At 43.4% G+C, this 20103-nt stretch overlaps 1 protein-coding gene across 7 annotated transcripts in view; it reads left to right on the top strand.

Annotated features, from left to right (window-relative positions):
- The window catches only part of cep170aa (centrosomal protein 170Aa), a 36355-nt gene that overhangs the window by 13007 nt on the left and 3245 nt on the right, over positions 1-20103 (top strand). For 2 of the 7 annotated variants that reach the window (XM_034608149.1, XM_034608150.1), the window contains exons 4-19: positions 706-795; positions 2281-2359; positions 2611-2669; positions 2793-3024; positions 4385-4519; positions 7365-7538; positions 7790-8095; positions 12786-13139; positions 13267-13553; positions 14903-14995; positions 15846-15963; positions 16167-17705; positions 17890-17940; positions 18924-19188; positions 19366-19597; positions 19919-20086. In XM_034608149.1, coding sequence (XP_034464040.1) covers positions 706-795; positions 2281-2359; positions 2611-2669; positions 2793-3024; positions 4385-4519; positions 7365-7538; positions 7790-8095; positions 12786-13139; positions 13267-13553; positions 14903-14995; positions 15846-15963; positions 16167-17705; positions 17890-17940; positions 18924-19188; positions 19366-19597; positions 19919-20086 — 4182 coding nt within the window. The remainder of the gene's footprint in view (positions 1-705; positions 796-2280; positions 2360-2610; positions 2670-2792; positions 3025-4384; positions 4520-7364; positions 7539-7789; positions 8096-12785; positions 13140-13266; positions 13554-14902; positions 14996-15845; positions 15964-16166; positions 17706-17889; positions 17941-18923; positions 19189-19365; positions 19598-19918; positions 20087-20103) is intronic. The other 5 variants (XM_034608155.1, XM_034608151.1, XM_034608153.1 and 2 more) reach the window with 5 other exon arrangements.

Genomic DNA, 20103 nt, shown 5'->3' with positions numbered 1-20103 from the left:
TAACGCCAACAACAAAAACAAACAACACTAGAACAAGGTTCCTTGTTGTATTGAAGTATCTGAAGGGCACTCAAACAGGTATTTGGAGACGACAGCACATTTTTTCGCAAGTCAGTGTTGATGCATAAATTCTGTGACATTGATACATGAGAGGGATTTTCCACAACGCCAGATTCCACGATACACTGTTTGCAATTTATCCTCAAAACAGCTGATGGGCTCATATCTGGACACCTTAGAAAATCAATACGTTCACCCCCAGCCCTTCATTACACCACTGTTCTCCTTTGTGTGTATTTATGTGTGCGTCTGTGTTCAGCTGTGCGTGAATGAGGAGGTGTCAGTAGAATGTGGGCAGTCTGAGACATTGAAATACCTGCAGACAAGGATTTGAGTTGATATCATAGCAGATATCATACATAGTAACATTGAGACTCACTGAGAAGGTTGCATTTTTAACATAGGATGCTCATACCTCCACTTCACAAGTTCTCTGTAGCCTTGTTGCTGCACCGATGTCGAAAAAAGCCGTGAGATGACAGAAATTTAGAAGTAGAGCAGCAAAGATAAAGAGTAAAACTAACATTTTCCCCTGCACGTTCAAAAATGGGAACCGACACCATTAGATCTTAATGACCAGATTTCAATTATTACACTAAGTGCACGACACTGGGTTAATGTTAATGCTTGTGTTTGTCTTTAAAGTCCCGCAGCGTGGATAAGCAGCATGCAGTCATCAACTATGAGGGTGGAGCTGATGAGCACAAGGTCAAAGACCTGGGCAGCCTGAATGGGGTGAGTACAAAGATAAAGAAGACAGAAGGAGGACAGGGCAGACAAAAAGAGGAGAGAGGGGGGGTCACATGAGGGATGGGGAACGATAAGAGAATGAGTTTAACCAGCTGGAGGAGGGAAAAACGGAGGTTTAGATGAAGATCGATGGAGAATTCGAGAAATCAAGAGATACAGAGAAAAAAACCTCCAAAAAGACATTCAAGGTAAAAGTAGATGTAGATGAGGGGGGTTGAGAAGGGTTAGAGGTTAACATATTTTTGGCAGTCGATAGGACTACGACCCAATCGATCTCTGTGTCAATGAAGATTTATATCAGAGCCAAGGTCAATTTGAATCTAAACCTAATTATGTAAATCACTACTTCAGGGCACAGTCTGCGATTTTAAATATTGACCAAAGGGTCACTCTGTCTAAAACTCCAAACACCTTCAGACCTGCTGTAACTCTTAAATGGATGTTAGAAGAGAGATTAAGACAACAGGTAAATCAAAATTTTGTAAACACAGCAGGGCAATTGGCAGGAAGGAAACCATTGTACCAGCAGCAGAGAAGGAATACATGGGAGTAAATCCACTTTATTCAAATAATTAATAAAATGGGGTTGTTAAAAAAAATTATGAGGATATTATGATATTATGATTTCTTTCCTAAATTATGAATGTGTGTGAAGAAACACAGGGTATGGTCTGTTTAAAAGGTATTTGGGGAAATATGGTAAATCTCGAAGTGAAGCTGAAGTTCATTACGCAGGTTCAAAGAGAAAATATACATCTAAACAAATAAAATCCAAGATCCCTCCACGTGTCTCTTTAACGTTGAAGTTCAGTAAAACACATTCACAGTTCCCTCTCGCTGTTAGTCATGTGTGGTGATTTAGCGTTTAGTCACTGTCCACCAGATTGGACACATGCAGAATGCCCTCACATCCTCTCCAGCTGTCAGACAGGAAGCCGCAGTCAGAGCCACTTCCTGCTGTGTCATTAACCATCCAGCATCTTTAGTTGGACTCGGAGGAAGTTTTCTCCTGCTGAGTCAGAGAATCGGAAGAGATTGGCCTCAGCAATGTTTTACTACAACAGCAGTGCTGGCTATATAGATTTCTTATAAAGAAACACCAGGAGCAGCTTATTCAGCTGCTCACAATGGCTTCATGCATGCTAGGTTCTCACTGACAACATGCATGTTTAATTTTATGGTTTGGAATTTCTCCTAACTGTTACAGTTTCCAAACTATTAAAACCAATTTTTCACATTTATTATTAACAATTCAAATTAACAAACAAAGTAACAATTATTCACATAAAGCAATTCCTTATTCAAGGTTATCAAATTTGGTCGTGTTATCTTTGTTCCATTGAAGCTTCTTAGAAATAAAGATTTTAACTGTTCACATTCATAAATGATAGATGACTTTGTGTTTATTTTATGTATGAATTATTAGTCATTGTTTATTTTGAATTACAATCTTTTTCCTTGCCACGGCAGACCTTTGTAAATGATGTTCGCATCCAGGAGCAGATGTACATCACTCTGAAGTTGGAGGACAAGCTGAGATTTGGATATGATATCCTTTTACTTTTCTGATCTTATCTCTTTAGCCCTCACACTTCCACCAGTCACATCATACCAACTCTTGTTCAAATGTTAGAATTGATATTTTAATTCTAAACTAAGAGGCCAAATTTTTAACTGTGTACTGTATGAAAATGTTTTCTGATTGCGATAGTTAATTATTTCATGCATCTGTGTATATGAAGTGTGTGTGTATGCATCATAATTCTGCTTTACGACCAGTATTTCCTTAACCTGTCTCACATACCAACTTGTTCACGGTGGTGAGAGGAGAGCTCACTGTGCCTGAGGAGGCTCTGAAGGCAAGAACACACACACACACAAAACGTGACACAAACAGTTGTGTATCACTGGTCACCATGATACACAGCTCTTTTATACTCCTCTAAATTATATCCATTGTTGTATTGTTCATCTCCCTGTAGCATGAAAAGTTCACAAGCGGACTCCAACTCTGCAAGAAGCCATCCAATGGTGAAACCACTAAAACCACTACCACTAAGTCCCCCATGAAGACTCCAACAAAAACACTTAGGTCCCCCACTGGTGGCGCCCCAAGGCCAGTGGAGAAGAGCAGAGGAGCAGATGGGGTCACGTCCTCTAAAGAGCCACCATCTAAACCTGTGGATGGTCAAAAAGCAGAGGAGAGGACACCAGGTGAGAAACGGAGCAAAGGGGAAATACAAGCCTGTCATCTTATCTTAGTGCCATGTTAGCACCTTTTATATAATGTGAACTAGTGGATTGTATGTGTATGGGTATTTGTTCTACAGTTTGTATTATTTCCATCCTCACTTACTTAAAACATTTGCAATTATGTTCATCCAATTTCCTGGTCACATTTTCAGACAGAATATAGTGATATAAAGTGTGTTGGGGTTTTACTTCAGACCAGTAGGGGGTGGACAAGCTCAAAATCACACCAACAGTCATTCTTTGATATCATGTGTGTAGTTTAGGTCTTTAAGGGTGTCCTTCCTAATCTCTGATCAAACTAGGGTGCTAGCAGGGGTCCTGGGTAATCTCCAGATGTTGAAACAAGGCCACATGGGGCTTGTGTTATTGCACAGATTTAGCAGTAACAGGGTCAGAGTGCCTGCATAATGCAAACCCATATGCCAGAACTACTTCTCTTAAAATGGAGTACAATTCACAGGCACTCACATGCAAAAACAAGCAAATATACACATACAGTGTTGTAAGTTACCCCATCTACTGCTCACGCTTTTAGTGACAACCTCTCTGCGGTTCTAGAGGATGTAATCCTGCAGCATTATTACTGTAATACCAGGCATCACCCAGATATTATACCTCACAGAGCACATACATCCAGTAGCTTTTATATAGAATACCCCCAGTTACTGCACTCAATTTGGCACAGAGCATCTATAATTATCTGGATACACTGTGATTAAGTTTACACATCTCAGGATAAGGGGTACTTAAAGAAAGTAAAGTAAAGGAAGAGGAAAGAGAGGAGAGAAATTGACACAGGATGAGGCGTCCTCAGGCACGGTGGTCTAAAAAAAATATTGCTGCTTCAAATCCGACTGGAATTATTTGTGGCGTGTCTATCCTCTTTCTCTCAGTTATGTTTCCTGTCACTTTTCTACTGTGCTGTCCAAATTTGCCACAGGATGCTTGTCCCATGTCAACTTGAACTCAGACAGGGACAGTCAGGCAAACGGAAAGTCCCTCTTTCATTCAAAGCATGTGTGTGTGGGAGAGAGAGAGAGAGAAGGAGAGCATGAAAGAGAGAGCATGTACGTGTGTCTGCCCATCTTGTTGGCTAAACTTCGGAAAATAGGTCAGTGGTGCAAGTCCCGACCAGAGGAAATCACAAACCCATACACAAAGAGCAGCTGGGTTCACTTTGTGGCACCATGACACAATGAACAGTACCAGAGTGTGTAAAGTACATGACAATCATGACAGGCCACAGTCAAAGCTACAGTGAAATGTGTACTACTCTGCTGGGCTTTGTTTAACTGGGTCTGCATGTGTGCATCTGTCTCAGGGGACATCGGAGCGATGCCTCGTGGGACCCCTCTGTACGGCCAGCCATCTTGGTGGGGGGATGGGGATGCGGATGACGAGAACTCCTTCCATCAAGACAAGTCATCCATCAAAAAGCATGACGGCTCCATTTCAGGTAGGATGATGTTCATTTTTTAAACTTCTATCACACACATCGTCTCCTCATCACTATAGTTGAAACATAGAGTAGAGAAAACCAGGGCAACAGGGATTTAAATGGTTTGAAATCAATATTATTATATTCTTAAAACATTATATTTATGGAAATGAAGCCTGAAAAATTACAAAGTACAGCATTTTTTGTATTATACGGTATTGAACAATATTGTTTGTAAGTGTAACATCCAACTGCACCAAAGGCTTTTTCAGAGCCTGTATTTGTGTCCGTTTGCCTGCAGTATGTGTATGTATGGTCACCATTGGACTATGGGGGGGGGGGGGGGGGGGGGGGGGGGGGGGGGGGGGGGGGTCCCTGTCAGAGGAACAAGATTAGAGGCTACACCAATAGTAAAACAGCTCAGTGATGCAAAATCAGTCAGTGCCAGGCTCGTGTAGTGTGGACCAGTGTGGTCAGAAGGAGTGGGGGAGGTTAATCAAACACTGGAGCAGACTGAAGCAGTCGCAAATCTCTCACCACATCTGGGTGGATACTTTGGCATCGTCTTCGCTGGAGACTTTGTGTATCAGCTCTTTTAACTGAACTCTATCTATTTATTTACTGCTGATTTTCCTCTGGATTTTAGCGAAGCATTTTTTTTTTTCAGCCAGAGTGAGATTAGAAAGGACTGATTTAAGAGTAAATCTGTGCAAAGCGTGGCAGGGTGATAGAAAACCTTTCCAAAAAATCAGATGGGATTGGCGACTTCAGTCATGGAAGAGGGTGAGTGGCGGGTGAGTGGGGTGAGACTTTGGCACTGGACCGACGTGCAGAATGGATGTAGTGATGTTTTGTGAAGCAGCGTGCTCCAGGAGGTGTTGCACTTGTGTATTTGTGTAAGTGAAATGGACCTCAGCTTTAAAACAGGTTCCTATCAGCCTACGTTGTTTTGAAAATAGTGGGAGCAAACTCTCTACATCTGCTCTAATAAACTTTTAGTATCAGTTTCAGCACAGAAGAGGAAGTGAAAGAAAGAGAGGAAGTGATTTTGTTTGTGTTTGCTTGTGTGTTTTTTGTGTGTGTCGGTTAAGTTAGATGTGTGTCCTCCTCCTTCCCACTGAATAGGCTGTGTTGTCAGAGCTCCCTACACCCCTACACCCCTCCCCTTGGGTATTGTCACTCAGGCTGATTGGGTTACGCCGTCGCACATATCTCCCCTCCATTCCTCCCAACACACAAAACACACTCCTCCACCCATCGTTCAAATAGACCCCTCTCTCACTCCACACTGCAGCGATCATAACTTAACCACTCTCTTATTACCCGGTAAGTATCACTCTCAATTCAATATATTTCAGCTAATGGAGCCGGGAAAGAGCTTTCAGTTTCAATCAACTTGTGTTAGTCGCACCTCTACTTACTTTGCACTTGCTTTACTACCAGTTAGAGAACTATGTGTTCAGTTAACAGTCTTAAGCTCTCAAGTACATTTAAATCTCAAATGAGAAGAACTACTGGTTACTGGCTGTTTCATTTTGTGACTCTTGCTAGTTTTACATTTTCTATGAAGTTGACAGTCATGAAAAACACAAACACTATGAAGTTCAGAGTTTCATGAACAGGATTTAACATTTTCACAGAAATTCATATGGGTGCAACTCAGACAAGATGCGTGAAACTCTGATATAAACTCACACATACTCGGACTTATGTGAGATACAGGAAGTTTAGTTACTTTAATTTCAAGCAAGGAGCAAATACATTGAGACACCATATCGTGGTTTATGGTGTACAGGGTTGTTTTTTTTTTTTTTTAAAGCCCCCTGAGTTTCTTTAGAGAGGAAATGTGAACACAGTCCTGCCGTAATATATAAAAGTTGAAAATGTTTTGCGTGGTATTGCTTTCTCCGTTCAGTCATTGCATCTTGAACATCGTTCAACATATTTAATCTACCTCATATTTGCCCCCCCCCCCTTTTTTTTTTTAAATCCATGTTGTAAATCCTCCCAAACTTGCAGAGCAGCTTATGCTGGCATCCGCTGATCCTGTTTCAACGATGACTCCGAGTGGAAAACAGGCTTTTTAATTTAGGGATTCAGTTTCTCAGAAGATTGTACTTTGTCCTTAAGTCATATTTTTTAAATATATCTAAAATATATATATTAAAATCTATTACTCACTATTTTTTCTCTTGTTATTGTATTCTGCAAAGTCAGTTTCTGTTTCTTGTTCCTCGTTTGCCAGTTGCCATATGTTCCTGCGTTTGCTCCCCAACATGAAGCAGATGGCCTCTCTAATTTCTGAAAGCATCATTTATCATATTCAGACCCCACAGAGGCTCTGTTTGTTAATATGAACAGATGAGAAAATAAGCACTTCATATTGTGAGTGAACCAGAGCACACAGTGTCCTCAGTGACTATATCTCTGAGAGACAGTGAAAAAGACAGAGAGATAAAGAGAGACAGAACGTACTTCTATGTGTATGTCTACATTTTATTTGTAGTGTGTGTCTGCACCAAGAAGGAGACAGTAATTCTGATTGAAATAATATGTTGACCTTTAACTTCAAACTTCTGATATTGAATCTTAGATATCATCTGTCACTGTGGCTTTTCAGCACTGGGATGTTTATTCAACTGATTAATGTAAGTTTCATGCTCAAGATTTTGGATAGAAGAAGATAAGCTGAGCAAAATATTCCTATAACTACTCCTAAGTTTAGGGATGACACCTAATTTTCCACTTTTTGTGTTGGACATTAAACGGTTTCTTCTTTGAGGTTTGCTTTGCTACAAATATGAAAGTCTCACTCACAAACAACAAAATTAAAATCATGCTTTTACGTTTTTTTTAAACTCAGAGAGCCAAGAGGCACGTCGAGGGGAGAAGGCGCAAGAGGACGGCATTCATGCGTCCCCCGCCCACGATTCCATATACTGTGAGATCCCTACCAAGGAGAGTCACATGGCCGATAACGGCATCCATGAGATTCCCACTAAGGACACAGAGGGCAATAACATTCTCAGCGCTGCAGGTGAAATATGTTTTTAATTTATTCCGATTTATTGTAAAAAAAGAAAGAAGTGACTAGTCACTGTGTGTCCTGTGCAGAAAGAGAGCAACCAATCTTCAATCTTTTATCATATTTGGAAAAACATCCATGTGCTTTTGATTATACCAAGAAGTCACATTTACACATCTATTTTTTTAAGAGAGCGTCACATCATTCTTTTATTTAGTATTATTGACTGACACAGTAACAAAACTGCGATGTCTGCTCCACAGCTCAAGGTCATGCCTCCTTCACCATAGAGTTTGACAGCACTTCTCCAGGGAAGGTCACCATCAAAGACCACGTGTCAAAGTTCACAGCTGACCACCACAGACCACGCTCTAAGAAGAGCGGAGCAGGAAGTGGAGGCGCAGGAGGGAGGGACTTGAGCACACTTCAAGCGGCTATGATGGCATCAGAGAGCAAAGTGGCCGATTGGCTGGCACAGAACGACCCCACTCTGGTGCGCAGCGAGTCAACGGAGGACGACAGCAAGAGCATCAAGAGCGACGTGCCGGTCCATCTCAAAAGACTGAAAGGTGGAGGTTATTTTATTCTACTATCTCTATATCTACAGCTTGTGTAAAAGTTTTTGCTGTACCCGGTTCTTCTCTCATTTCGTCCAACCTTCTTTACTCCAACAAAGGATTTTAGTTTTCAATAACATTTCCTTTTGAGTTATCTGTTATTTAACTAGAATAATGATCACACCTTAATAATACATGATTTTACACACTGTCTCAATTTTCCATTTGTCTCTTCCTCAACTATGTGAAGACTGTGTGGACTCTTTGTTAGGAGCAGGGCTTGTTGGCTGTGGTAACCAATCCGGGGGATTAGCAGCTACCAGACAGAAACATTTAAACCCCTATCTACTCCTCTAGTGCTCTGACAGCCAATGACAGGACTTAGCATGAGTAGCATAGCACAGCCCCCATTGAATTTCACTTTTTCACTATTTACAGACACATTATTCAGTGGAGGCACATACTCTATGCATGTACTACTTCACGGCAGTTAATACCTGACTAGAAGGGCTTCAGATGCAGCTTTTTGTTGGATTTATTTTCTTACGTATTGTCATTGTGCACATCTGAATCTTCTCTGTATATCTCTGTGGGCTTGTTGCTATGTATCTTTGGGGTAATGTTTGAAATTGCTGACTGTAGATCACATTTTTCGCTATGGATCTTGGTTCTCTTTTTACCATGCCAGGGTTTTTTGTAAGAAAGGCCCAGACAAAGCAAAGCCATGCTAGGCTTTATGCTGTTAGTAAAGAGAGTTCAAGTTTAATGCTAAGCTATGGTAGACTACACGCTGGTCATGAGTTAATTAAATGGAGGCCAATTTATGATGCTGTTGACATGTATGGGGGAGGGACCAGCAGCCAGGAGATGATGGAAGTGGAAGTCTGTCAGGAAACCGCGCAGGGCAGGGAAGCTAATTCAGTAGATGGACGTAGCAGAACATGCGTGACAACTGGCTGACAGAGTGGCTCACCTAATTGATGACTGTGGTGCTAACTGAATGTCTGACTGACTTTGGGGCTGCTAGACTCTGCAGTCTTTGAGATGGTGATTAGTCGATGAAGGAAGAGAGCCTGCAAAATGGATTAAAGGAATCAAAGAAGAACAGACAAGGAAAAGGAGGGATGATCAAGGGGGAATAGAGGGAGGGAGAGGATGAAGAGGGATGGATAGAGGACAGGTGGACGGTTATATGGAAAGCTGCCGGCTGAGGTACAGTGAAACAAGCACAAGGAGGAGATGGGTGACAGAGCGAGGACAGCAGGAGAACCTCACTGTAATGCTGAGAGCAGCAATTAACAGCAAAGGTTGATTGGACAAAGATGGAGAAAGGGAGGTGGGGAGAGAGTGAGAGAAAGAGAGAAAGAGAGAGAAAGAAGCTCGTTGCCTGGACTGTAGTGTGAGTGGAAAGGGAAGTTGAGAAGAGGGAGAGAGCAGTTTTTAGTAGTTGTTATAGAAACAGTGATGCAAATGATGGCAGGGAAAGAAAGAATAAAGATATATATTTAGAAAGGGCAAAAACTCGCAGTGAACATCTGTGTGTGTGTGTGTGTGTGTGTGTGTGTGTGTGTGTGTGTGTGTGTGTGTGTGTGTGTGTGTGTGTGTGTGATGGCTGCAGGAGCGTGTACAAGAGGCTCGTCTCAGCGCTGACTTGTGTGCATTTGTGTGGCAGAAATTTGTCGAGTCTGTGTTTGCTGCATGATTGTGTGTGTTTGAAACATGCTCAGTGCTGATCTGCAGAGCAGCAGCGCAGCATGTGCGAGAGGACGCACGTGAGATGTGCGTAGGGTGTGTCATCGAGGTACTAGGCAGAGAGGGAGGCAGAGGTTTGGCGAGGAAACTGATCCACGGCTCTTGATTTTTAAGCAGTACGGTGAGTCTTTGTTTTCTTGCTGTATGGAGCATTTCAGAGGATTCATCTTTAAACTGTCAGTATCAGTTCTGGAAGATGAACCCTCGTGCGTGTGTTGTGGTAACATCTGAAAATCTGATCGTTTTCCTTGCCAATAAGATTTTGATCATTGCAAGGATTTAAATGTTTGATCTGAAAAGATTTTGAGATTAATAATCTTTTAATTATTAATATGAAAAGATTATTTTCTGTGAGTTGATAAATGATAATTACTTCATGCACAACTGATATTATTTGCAGTAGCAGGAAGAAATTAAGAAATAGACAAGGGTTGAACATGAATATTATATATGCGTATTTTACTACTTCACTGTATTGTATGATCGCAGTATATTTGAGGTTTGCCTGTGCAGCTGTGTATGCATGTCAAGTAAGTGCATCCTTGTGTCGAGTACTCAGTTTCATGTGTGTGTGTCTGTGTGTGTGTGTGTGTGCATGCAGCCAGCAGCAGAGGCAGAGGCCAGCTCCACTGTGAGTCATGGTGGGGCGAGCGGGGCAGAGCACTGGACTCTCACAGACACCTCTGTTCTCTGCTGGCCTTTGCCAACGGCTCCTTTGTCTGGGGCACATAGCATGAAAGACCTGCCTCAATCTCAAGGTCTTATCTGCTGATCTGCTCGAGCCACTGTAGCGCACCGCTGCTTTCCTTTCTCGTTCCTCGTATGCCGTCTTTTTCTTTCTCTTTAATGAAGTGCATGCTTTATCAAATTTCAACCGGTGATAAAAGTCAGGGAAGGTTGGAGGAGGAGGGCGCTGGTGGAATGTGACAAATGAGCTGCAGAATATGCCCAAGGCCACAGAGTCATTGTGATACCCCAGTGGAGAAAGACTGTTGAAAGGGGGAACACCAGTGATTAATATTGTTCTATGCTGGAGGACTTGTGAGAGTCAAGCTCCAATAATATTCAACCTTACAATTCCTGTTATGCATATTGTCTTTCACTAGACTCTTCAATTTCCTTTTTTTTTGTTTCGCAGCCCAAGCAGAGACAAATCCTCGTGACATTTCTTAGACTTGATAAAGTTCCTCCACCAAATACATGATTCAACTGATTCCACTGACGGAGTAGAACTAACTATGGCAGATAAACTGATTATCGTTTAAAATCAGTGAATACTCCCTATAAATAGACAGTGCAAATACTTATTGCGGTGATAATGTGATATGCTGATACACCACTTCCCTCTAAATTCGACCACTGTCACGCCTTGTCAAATGGTTTCATTTTCGAGTGTGGAACAGTCCATGAATTTCCGCCATTATTCCCCAACACTTTGTCCTTCAACGATCAGGTTAGCAAGACAAAAAGTGCAGTGACATCAAAACACACTGATTCAACAATCCCCAGGCAAGCCACTATGGTCAGCTCAGCCATGAGAGCAGTACAGTATGTTCTCTTTTCTAATGGACAAGTCAGCATCTCGGAACTTATCTCTTGTGCAATGTAGCTATGGTGAAAAATCTGTTATATAGTCTCTCCAGCATGAACATTCCAGTGCACCGAGTTGAGTTAATACTTGAATTCACTTGAATTAATGATTTTTCTGCTAGTGAGCTGCGATATAAATGATATTTGTCTGGATCAGACGCTGGGCAGGGTTTTTTTGTGGGTTCATTGTTTTCTGATGCTCATCCACAACAGTCCAGTCACGTGGTGTTTCATCCCCTCCTCTCTCTGATGCCCTGACTGGCTTGTTGTTTGCTCCTGAACTGACTGACTGGCTGATTGTAGGATGACCATCAACTCTAGTGGCACAACGCTGTATCCTGAGTGTCCAGCAATTAAGAGACTCACCCTTTCTCTACTCAGTTTTCTCCATTGTCCTTTTTAATCCACTTTCTCCCCTTTCCAATCTACCCTTCTCTTTTCCCCCCAGCCTCCCTCCCTGTTCACCCTCCCCTTTTCTTTCCCCTCTTTCCTGTCACCTCCCCTCCTATCCCTGAATCCCCATCATTATCACCCCCCCATGCACACACACGACCACTTACACACTATCTTACACCCAGCCTGCTACTCCCCCTCCAAGTTCTCGTCCTCCCCTCCCCCTCTTTGCCCTCTCTCTCTCTCCCCCTCTCTCTTGCTGTCAGTGAAGTAGGCAGGGCCAGTAACTGTGTGGGTGGCATGTCTGGATTAGTGTTGCACTCTGTCTGCCATCGCAACTGAGAGGACAGGCTGATGTGACCCTGACTCATGAAAACGTAGAAATAGCCGTTTTGTGGTGGGTGAGCCAGGCGTTGTGAATTTACAATCTGTTATGACAGTCGATTAATTAGAATCAGGCCTCAGCTGAAAGTTTATAGATTTGGATCTGTAACGGTTCCCAGACATTTGTTTCGTGTTGCTGTGTCCACAATAGAAGTGCTTCCAGGATGATGTGGTTCTATGCTGTGGTCAGTATGGGACGTTTGTCTGCATCCTTCTCTTGATTGCTTAATTGAATTAGATTTAACAGCCACACACATTGTTGTACTGCACAATACTGCTGCATTGTATCTTTGTTGATGTACAACAGCTGCTGCCTGTTGCTATGCTTTGCTTATTGTTTACACATGATAAAATATGAATTCTATAATGTTGGCTAATGTAACATCCTACAGGTTATAAGTACAAGTATTGGGGCCTCAGTTGTTGTTAATAGGATTTAAAACTAACCCAGGTAAACAAACTTCCACTTTACTGTTGTATGTTATGAAGTGTCATAAGAAACATTTGATAATAAGCGCTTTGTTGAATAAAATGTGCGTGGTAGGTAGTAATTAATCTGCCATTTATTCTATATCCCTCATAGGCAGCAAGCATGAAGATGGCACCCAGAGTGACTCTGAAAATGGAGTGGGCCTTCGTTTTGCCAACCGCCGCCTCGCCCTTGAGGAACGTCTGAAAGCCGCACAAGGCCACGTGGGAGCAGGAGCAGTAGGTGGGAGCGTAACAGTGAGCGGGTCCCAAAGATCTGTCCCCCGCACTGCCTTCATGATTGAGTTCTACGACGAGGAAAACCATCGCAAGCGCCGGTCGTATTCGTTCTCCCAGACTGCACCCCTGCTGGGGGGAGGAGCTGGAGGAGAGGGACTGTTTCCTCAGCCTCCATCGCATCCTAAGGTGTTCAGCATTTCCACCTCTGCTACCACGGCCTCAGAATCAGGTAACAAAAAAAGCAGTAATAATTAAACATGTTACTTAGTAGCTTTGTCATTCATTCACATCGAGACCACCTTTGACATTCAATCAGTTTTTTTTCTAATAGATGTTTTTCTGCTTGTTCCTGCTAGGTAAAACCCCAGCTCCAATACCGGCCACAGTGACTGCCGGGGCTCCTACCGCTGCCCGTGTGCTGCTCAAGCAGAGGTCTGAGGACCTGAGTATCGGTCGGAGCTCAGTCAGTACCGGGCTGGCGACAGGGAGCCCCACCAGCCCCAGTGAGGACAACTCAGTCGTGGGGAGAGGAGCAGGGACAGCTAGAGATGCAGAGGATGACCACAGTGATAAGGGGACCTACACTATCGAACTGGAGAACAGGAACCCAGAGGAAGAGGAGGCCAGGCGCATGATAGACAAGGTAGGAATGTAGACAGATGTCAGCCACTACCTTCCCAAGTGGGACTGCTTCTGTACACAAACCTTGTCTTGACTGCAATGTTTTTAATTTACAACATTATGTCATGTATTTGGAAACTACTGAAAGATTGAAAATTTGCCTTTGCATTATTTTCCTACAAAGAGGGTGAATAATTCATTAAATCCGTTTTTATTTATTACTAGTAATTAAAGTATTTAAGTTATCATTGATTATCACTTAAAGTTATTCTGCAGTGACTATAAATAATTTGACCCAACACAAACAGACCATAGAGAATGTAATAGTCTTTTATGACCTCTTTTAATGGCACTTTCAAGGTTAGCAAGTCACCTGAGACTATTCAATTTTTTTCCACTAAAACAAACCTACGATCTCTCTGTTACCCTCCACTCCATCCTCTCCGCCTCCCTGGTAAACCTAATGCTTCTGTAATAGCCCAGAGAGACTTGCTCCATCAAGCACTGTCCTGCTTTATCAAACGAGGCTCCAGGGAGGCAGAACAACTATCATCACAACTACCGTTGCCTCTGTCCTGTACAGAGCTCTGTGAAGGTCGCAGAACACATGACTGAATGGGACAGAGAGAGAGAGTTTGTTTAAGGGAAAGATTTAGTAAATGTTACTTTTGGCCATCATTACATGTAATGTAGGAATTAAAAAGAACGTCCTTAAATGTCCAATAAAGTTTATTGGACACTCAGACATACTTTAAACTTTACTAAACATCCTCTTGCAGTGGTTTGTTTCCATTTACATGTTCTATACAGGTGTTGTGTTCAGAGGAGCAGGGTTATAATTAGTGGGGTGTATTTCTCGTCAGTGTTAGTCTGAGTGCATTACATCCAAAACTGGAAGTATTGTTATGTTAATTCCTGTAATTAACTGACACTAATTGGCACACTGCTCACAGTCTGTCCGCTCTCGTGTGTGTGTGTGTGTGTGTGTGTGTGTGTGTGTGTGTGTGTGTGTGTGTGTGTGTGTGTGTGTGTGTGTGTGTGTGTGTGTGTGTGTGTCTGCGTGTGTGTTCGTTGCCATGGTGCTCAACTATCAAGTGCAGATTGTTGTTTTAATTCAACAGCATCTTCATCTGGCTGTCCAGTTCACTTTTGTTCATCAAGAGGACTGTAGAATAATATTAACAAAGTGTTTATATCTCACAAGGGCACTTCATTTTCATTATAAAGTGTGCTACAGTGCTTCTAACAGAATAAAGAGTAATTTGACATCATGACACTACATACATACATAATTTCACGCATTGTACTTTAGGATAATCTTTTGCCCCATTGACCGCTTTTGTTTCTTTCTTCTATTTCAACTGTTTTTAGGTGTTCGGTGTTCAGCAGAACCAAGACTCCTCTCTTCTCTCCGACCTGAAAGGAGAAGGAAAAGGAAAGGAGACCAGAGAGACGGGCAAAGAGGTAGAAAACTGTTCTTTAACAGCTTATGTGTCCAGGTTATTTTTCTACTTCTTTAAAATCTTTAGTTTATTTCTCCCATGTTCCTCTTTCTTTCTCTATCTGCATTTCTCTGCACGACAGATGTTCACCCATACACCAGCGTCTCCATCACAACAATACTGACATTTCCCAAGATGATTAATTCGTATAATTTAATAATGATAATAATTAATTAGTTTGTATATGGTAAATCCCATTGTGTGACCTCTGACTCCCTATGTGTCATTATGACTCATAGTCGAGTGTATTAAAAGAGTCCATGAGCGGGAAACTAAGATTCATGGCTGTGTTTCATCAACACTCCCATGTTTTGACCACTACTCTTCTAGCCTGTTAATGGGAGTAGGCTAGTCTTTCCAGAGACTGACCTAGATCATACTAAGATGAGGAGACACATGCTCAGCCCTCAGGCCATTTCACAAGACTGAGGGGAGGGGACTGCGTACGAGCACTGAAAGTCTTTTACACCCTTTCTGTAAATGAAATGAGCAACCGTTCAGCTTTTCTTAAAACTGTCTTGAAAGGTAATCAAGAGTGATTAATGTGGACTTTAATAAGAATGTGAATGTCTAAAAGTAGAATCAGATTGAGGCTCCCAAGGAGTTTCAAATTAGACAGATTTTGATTTCCATGTAAAATACAAATACATGAATTTGTCGTAATACTAATACCGTTCATTCTCTCTAAATAAATCTTCTTCATCATCATGTATTACATTTCAGATGAACTCATAATTGTATATTGTTTTTCTCACCCCTGTCTCCATTTCTCTTGTCGCCCCACCCCTCACCTCCCTCTCTTGTGCCCCCAGGCTCTTACTGCTGACTCGAGCTGGGTCTCTCAGTGGGCCAGTCTAGCTGCCAATCACACCAGGACAGACCCAGAGGGGTCGGGAGGAGAGACGGCAGCCTTTGTGCACAAAGAGCAAGGTACAACGTCACTTGACTATCAGAGTATGAACAGGCCTAAATTAAATGTTAATTGTAAGTTTACAAATAAACTATTTCCTTCAAAATGTCCCAAACCTAAAAGCATGTTCAATTTAAAGCTCCATTTGAAATCCCTTTAATGTGCTTCTAAATTATAGGAATCTTGCATCTCAGTTAGCTGAGTTTTTCTTTTTGTTCTTCAGGAGTTGATGCCTTTGAGTCCGGTGCATCCCTCAGCAGAGGCGAATCCTCCTCCAGTCTGACCGACCGCAAGCGCAGGACCCTGCCTCAGCTCCCTCTGGATGACCCCCGGGCTAAAACCAGCACCAAAGCGCTGAGGTCTGATATTGGGGAGAAACAGGACACTGAACCACAGGAAAAAGAGAACAAGGGAGACGGGGCGTCTCCAACTCCCAAGCAAGGCAGTGAGATGACAAGCAAACGTAAACAAAGCTCCACCTCCTCTCCGTCAAAAGCTCCTCTTCGAAACTCTGGCAGCTCGGAGCGGAGAAAGAGGTCACAGGAGAGGAAAGGAGGAGGGTCAGGAGAAGACAAGTCAGGGAAGCCTCTAGTACGCCAGGGCAGCTTCACTATTGAGAAGCCCAGCGCTAATGTCCCTGCAGAGCTTATCCCACACATCAACAGAGGCGGCAATGGGCGCGAACGCAGTGACTCTGTGAGTAGCATGGATACTGCTACACTCCTGAAAGACACTGAAGCTGTCATGGCATTCCTGGAGGCCAAACTGAGAGATGAAAACAAACTAGACCAGAAGGGTAGTAAAAGTTCAGGTACTGGCTTCCCCCTCCGGTCTGACTCTATCTCTCCAGAGTCAGATGTAGACACAGCCAGTACAGCTAGTCATGCAGCAGGAGAGGCAGACAGGAAAGCTGGTAGTGGACAAAAACGACGTTCCTTTAGCAGCATGCACCGGGAGAAGAGCAACGTGAGCACTGCTTCCAAGACCAGCGTCACCAATGTAAGTGCCCGTGAGCGCTTGGACAGGAAGACTAAACCAAGAACTGTGGAGGCGACAAGCCGGACTGATGCACGGCGCTCTGTTCAGCCATCCTCAGCTTCCTCCAGAGCCCGTCAACCTTCACAGGATCTCACTGATGATGATCTGACTTCTTCATTCCCCATCTCTGATATCCTCTCCTCAGACCAGGAGACCTACTCTGGGCCGCTGGGGCATGGACGTGGCTTCGATGATGCCCTCCATTCCAAACATGATAGCAGGTCTGCCAAGAACTCCACCAGTGGTTCCTCCAAAACCAGCCGCACTCTCCAGGCAGGCACAGCCTCCTCCATGAACAAGCAGGCCTCACTGCCACAGCCAAGGCCCACAAGAGCCTCCCTTCTACGCCGAGCACGGCTGGGGGATACATCTGACACGGACCTGGCTGATGCAGACAGGGTGTCTGTGGCCTCTGAGGTGTCCACCACCAGCTCCACCTCTAAGCCGCCGTCTGGTCGGAAGGGGTTGTCTCGACTGGACATGCTGGCTCAGCCGCGCAGGACCCGTCTGGGCTCCATCTCAGCCCGCAGTGACTCTGAATGTACAATGACCCGGAGCTCCACCTCTTCGCCACGCCTGTCTGCTGAGACCGCTCTGCGTCTGGGTCTGCGCTCATCCACGCCCACGGAGAGCAGACTGACACCCAGGATGAGGGCCAACAGCGTGTCCAAACTGAATGAGACCAAACCTAAGACCACTTCAGCTGGATACTGCTCGCCCACAGGTGAGCACTCAGACAACCTGTTTAGATTTGTTCCAATATTATAGGAAAAAGGAGAAGAGGAAAAGTTTGTTTACCTTAGGCTTCTATCATTGTATACCTCATTACTGTGTCATCATGCAAACATTTGTCTTCAAACATTTCACCTGTGTTGTGACCGTCTTGTGCGTTGGTTTTCATCGTCCAGAGAGCTCTCAGCCTGAACCTGAGGGTGGTGATGCAGAGGAAGAGCTGATGGGTACTGTACCAGAACTGTAGAGCCTTGCTAGGACCGTGTGTGTGTTTGTGTGTCAGACCTGGGTCACACCAATAGAAGCTGCCACCAATCTCACTAAAAGGAAAACGCAGATTGTTCATGTTAGCGTGAATAGTTTTTCGATCCAATTTTGACTTGACTAGTTGAAAGGTGATAGATACACAAGGAATTTCAGCTTATGTAAAGTCCTTTGTTAAGAATAATACATACTTGAATTTAAAATATATTTTTCACATGTAAATTTAAAAGTATAGCTTGTAGTAGTTCATTATAAAAAAGAAAGGTTTCACTGAGTAAAGTTGAAGTGCAATGACCCAGCTCTAGCATATGTTGCAGTGCTAACTTTGTCTCCCTCCTTAAATCCATCATGTAATGTGAAGACCCAAATGCTCTACTCACTCCTTTTCTAGTAAAACATTTTACAACCACAAAACCCCTGAGCTAGAGGTTTTTGGTTTTGGAAAAATGCCCCATGCACGTTGTTTCAATTTCTATTCAAGACACTTTAATCTTGTCCCGTTTTACTCCTGAGAGACTGATAGAGCATGGCGTTGTCTCATCATGGATTTGAAGCTGATTAACACGTCCTGGCTCTTCAAGATTTTATGTTGTTTGAAGCATTTGTTTTGGCTGCCTGGGGAGTTTTTAGATGAACTCAAGTAGTCTCTGTTTGCTGCTGTTTCTATTGTTTTCAGTGTGGTTTTATTTTACATGTCCATTAACAATAACTAAACAAAAAAAGAGAAAATATGATGCTTTTACTCACTATAATATTTTGTTATTTATTGCTCCCATTTTTTTGAGTTTTGTCAGAGTAAAGTAGTTCTTGCTGTGGGATTCCTTTGGTAACAAATCCTCTCATGTTCACCAGCTCATTATTAACTTCATGAGTAACAACTGTTAAAATGGAATGAATCACTGCAATATTAACTGACGTCTGTCTTTCCCTGCCGTTACCATCACAGTGTCCAGTAGCAGCAGATGGAGACGTCTGCCACCGGAGTATGGCTCCACCTCAGAGGAAGAGTTCGGCTCCAACCGGAACTCTCCGAAGCACGGAGGACGCTCCCACGTGCGGCCTCATCACCTCGTCCCGCACCGCAGCTCAAGGCTCAGCACCGCCGCGAGTCCAGGCGCCGGCGTGACGACGGGTCCGGGGATGAAACACCGCATGAAAGAGCAGGAGGAGTACATCAGGGACTGGACCGCGCACAGCGAGGAGATAGCCAGGTATTGATCTGTGCTGATCTGAATTAGACTGATCTGTTAATTGATGTTGTAACCGTCCTTGATGGTTTAACTTTTATCTTGATGTGTATGTTTGATTATTGGTTTTGTATTCAAGTTTCAATTGTTCAATCAGATGTCTGTGCTGATTCCTAAAGAACCCTGTCTGATGGTAAACAGGTTATTCCCCTGTGTGCGTAGGATCAGCCAGGACCTGGCTAAGGACTTGGCCGTCTTGGCTCGTGAGATCCACGACGTGGCCGGCGAGATTGACTCGGTCAGCTCATCCGGCACGGCACCCAGCACCACCGTCAGCACCGCCGCCACCACCCCGGGATCAGCTATCGACACTCGGGAAGAGGTAGGCCCTGCACGTTCCACGCAGCCGGACATAGAGGAGAGCATGAGAAAGGTGCCCGTTTTTCTTCTTCTATCATTTTCTTACTGTGTGTGCTTCATTTATGATTTTGCCCTCCCTCCTGTGTTGCTTGCTGGCCTCTCTGCTACTTACCAGCTTGCATCTGCTGCGAGAGGTTTCATTTATTAATCCCTTCTGCTAATCTTTAATTCATCTACCTGTTCATTCTTCTTTTAGGATTAAAATCTCTACTCTATTATAACTAACTCTATTATACTCTATTATAGAAAAATTAACTCTATTATAGAAAAATGGACTAACAGTGGATAGAAATTTCTGTAAGTTTCCTCTTCTTCATTTGTTGTTTGTATCTAGTTGGTGGATCGGGTGTTTGATGAGAGCCTCAACTTCAGGAAGATCCCGCCTGTAATTTCAACCAATAAGGCACCGGAGATCAACGGTAAGCCAGTGGAGCTCCGCCCCCATGCTCCTGAACGCGTGGAGCCCCGAGCTCTGAGGAGACGGACCTGGAACCGGGAGGAGGTGAGAGGCAACACGTC

Source organism: Hippoglossus hippoglossus, chromosome 15, assembly GCF_009819705.1.
Source record: "Hippoglossus hippoglossus isolate fHipHip1 chromosome 15, fHipHip1.pri, whole genome shotgun sequence".
Taxonomy (NCBI): domain Eukaryota; kingdom Metazoa; phylum Chordata; class Actinopteri; order Pleuronectiformes; family Pleuronectidae; genus Hippoglossus; species Hippoglossus hippoglossus.
This window is presented reverse-complemented; position numbering and strand designations above follow the sequence as displayed.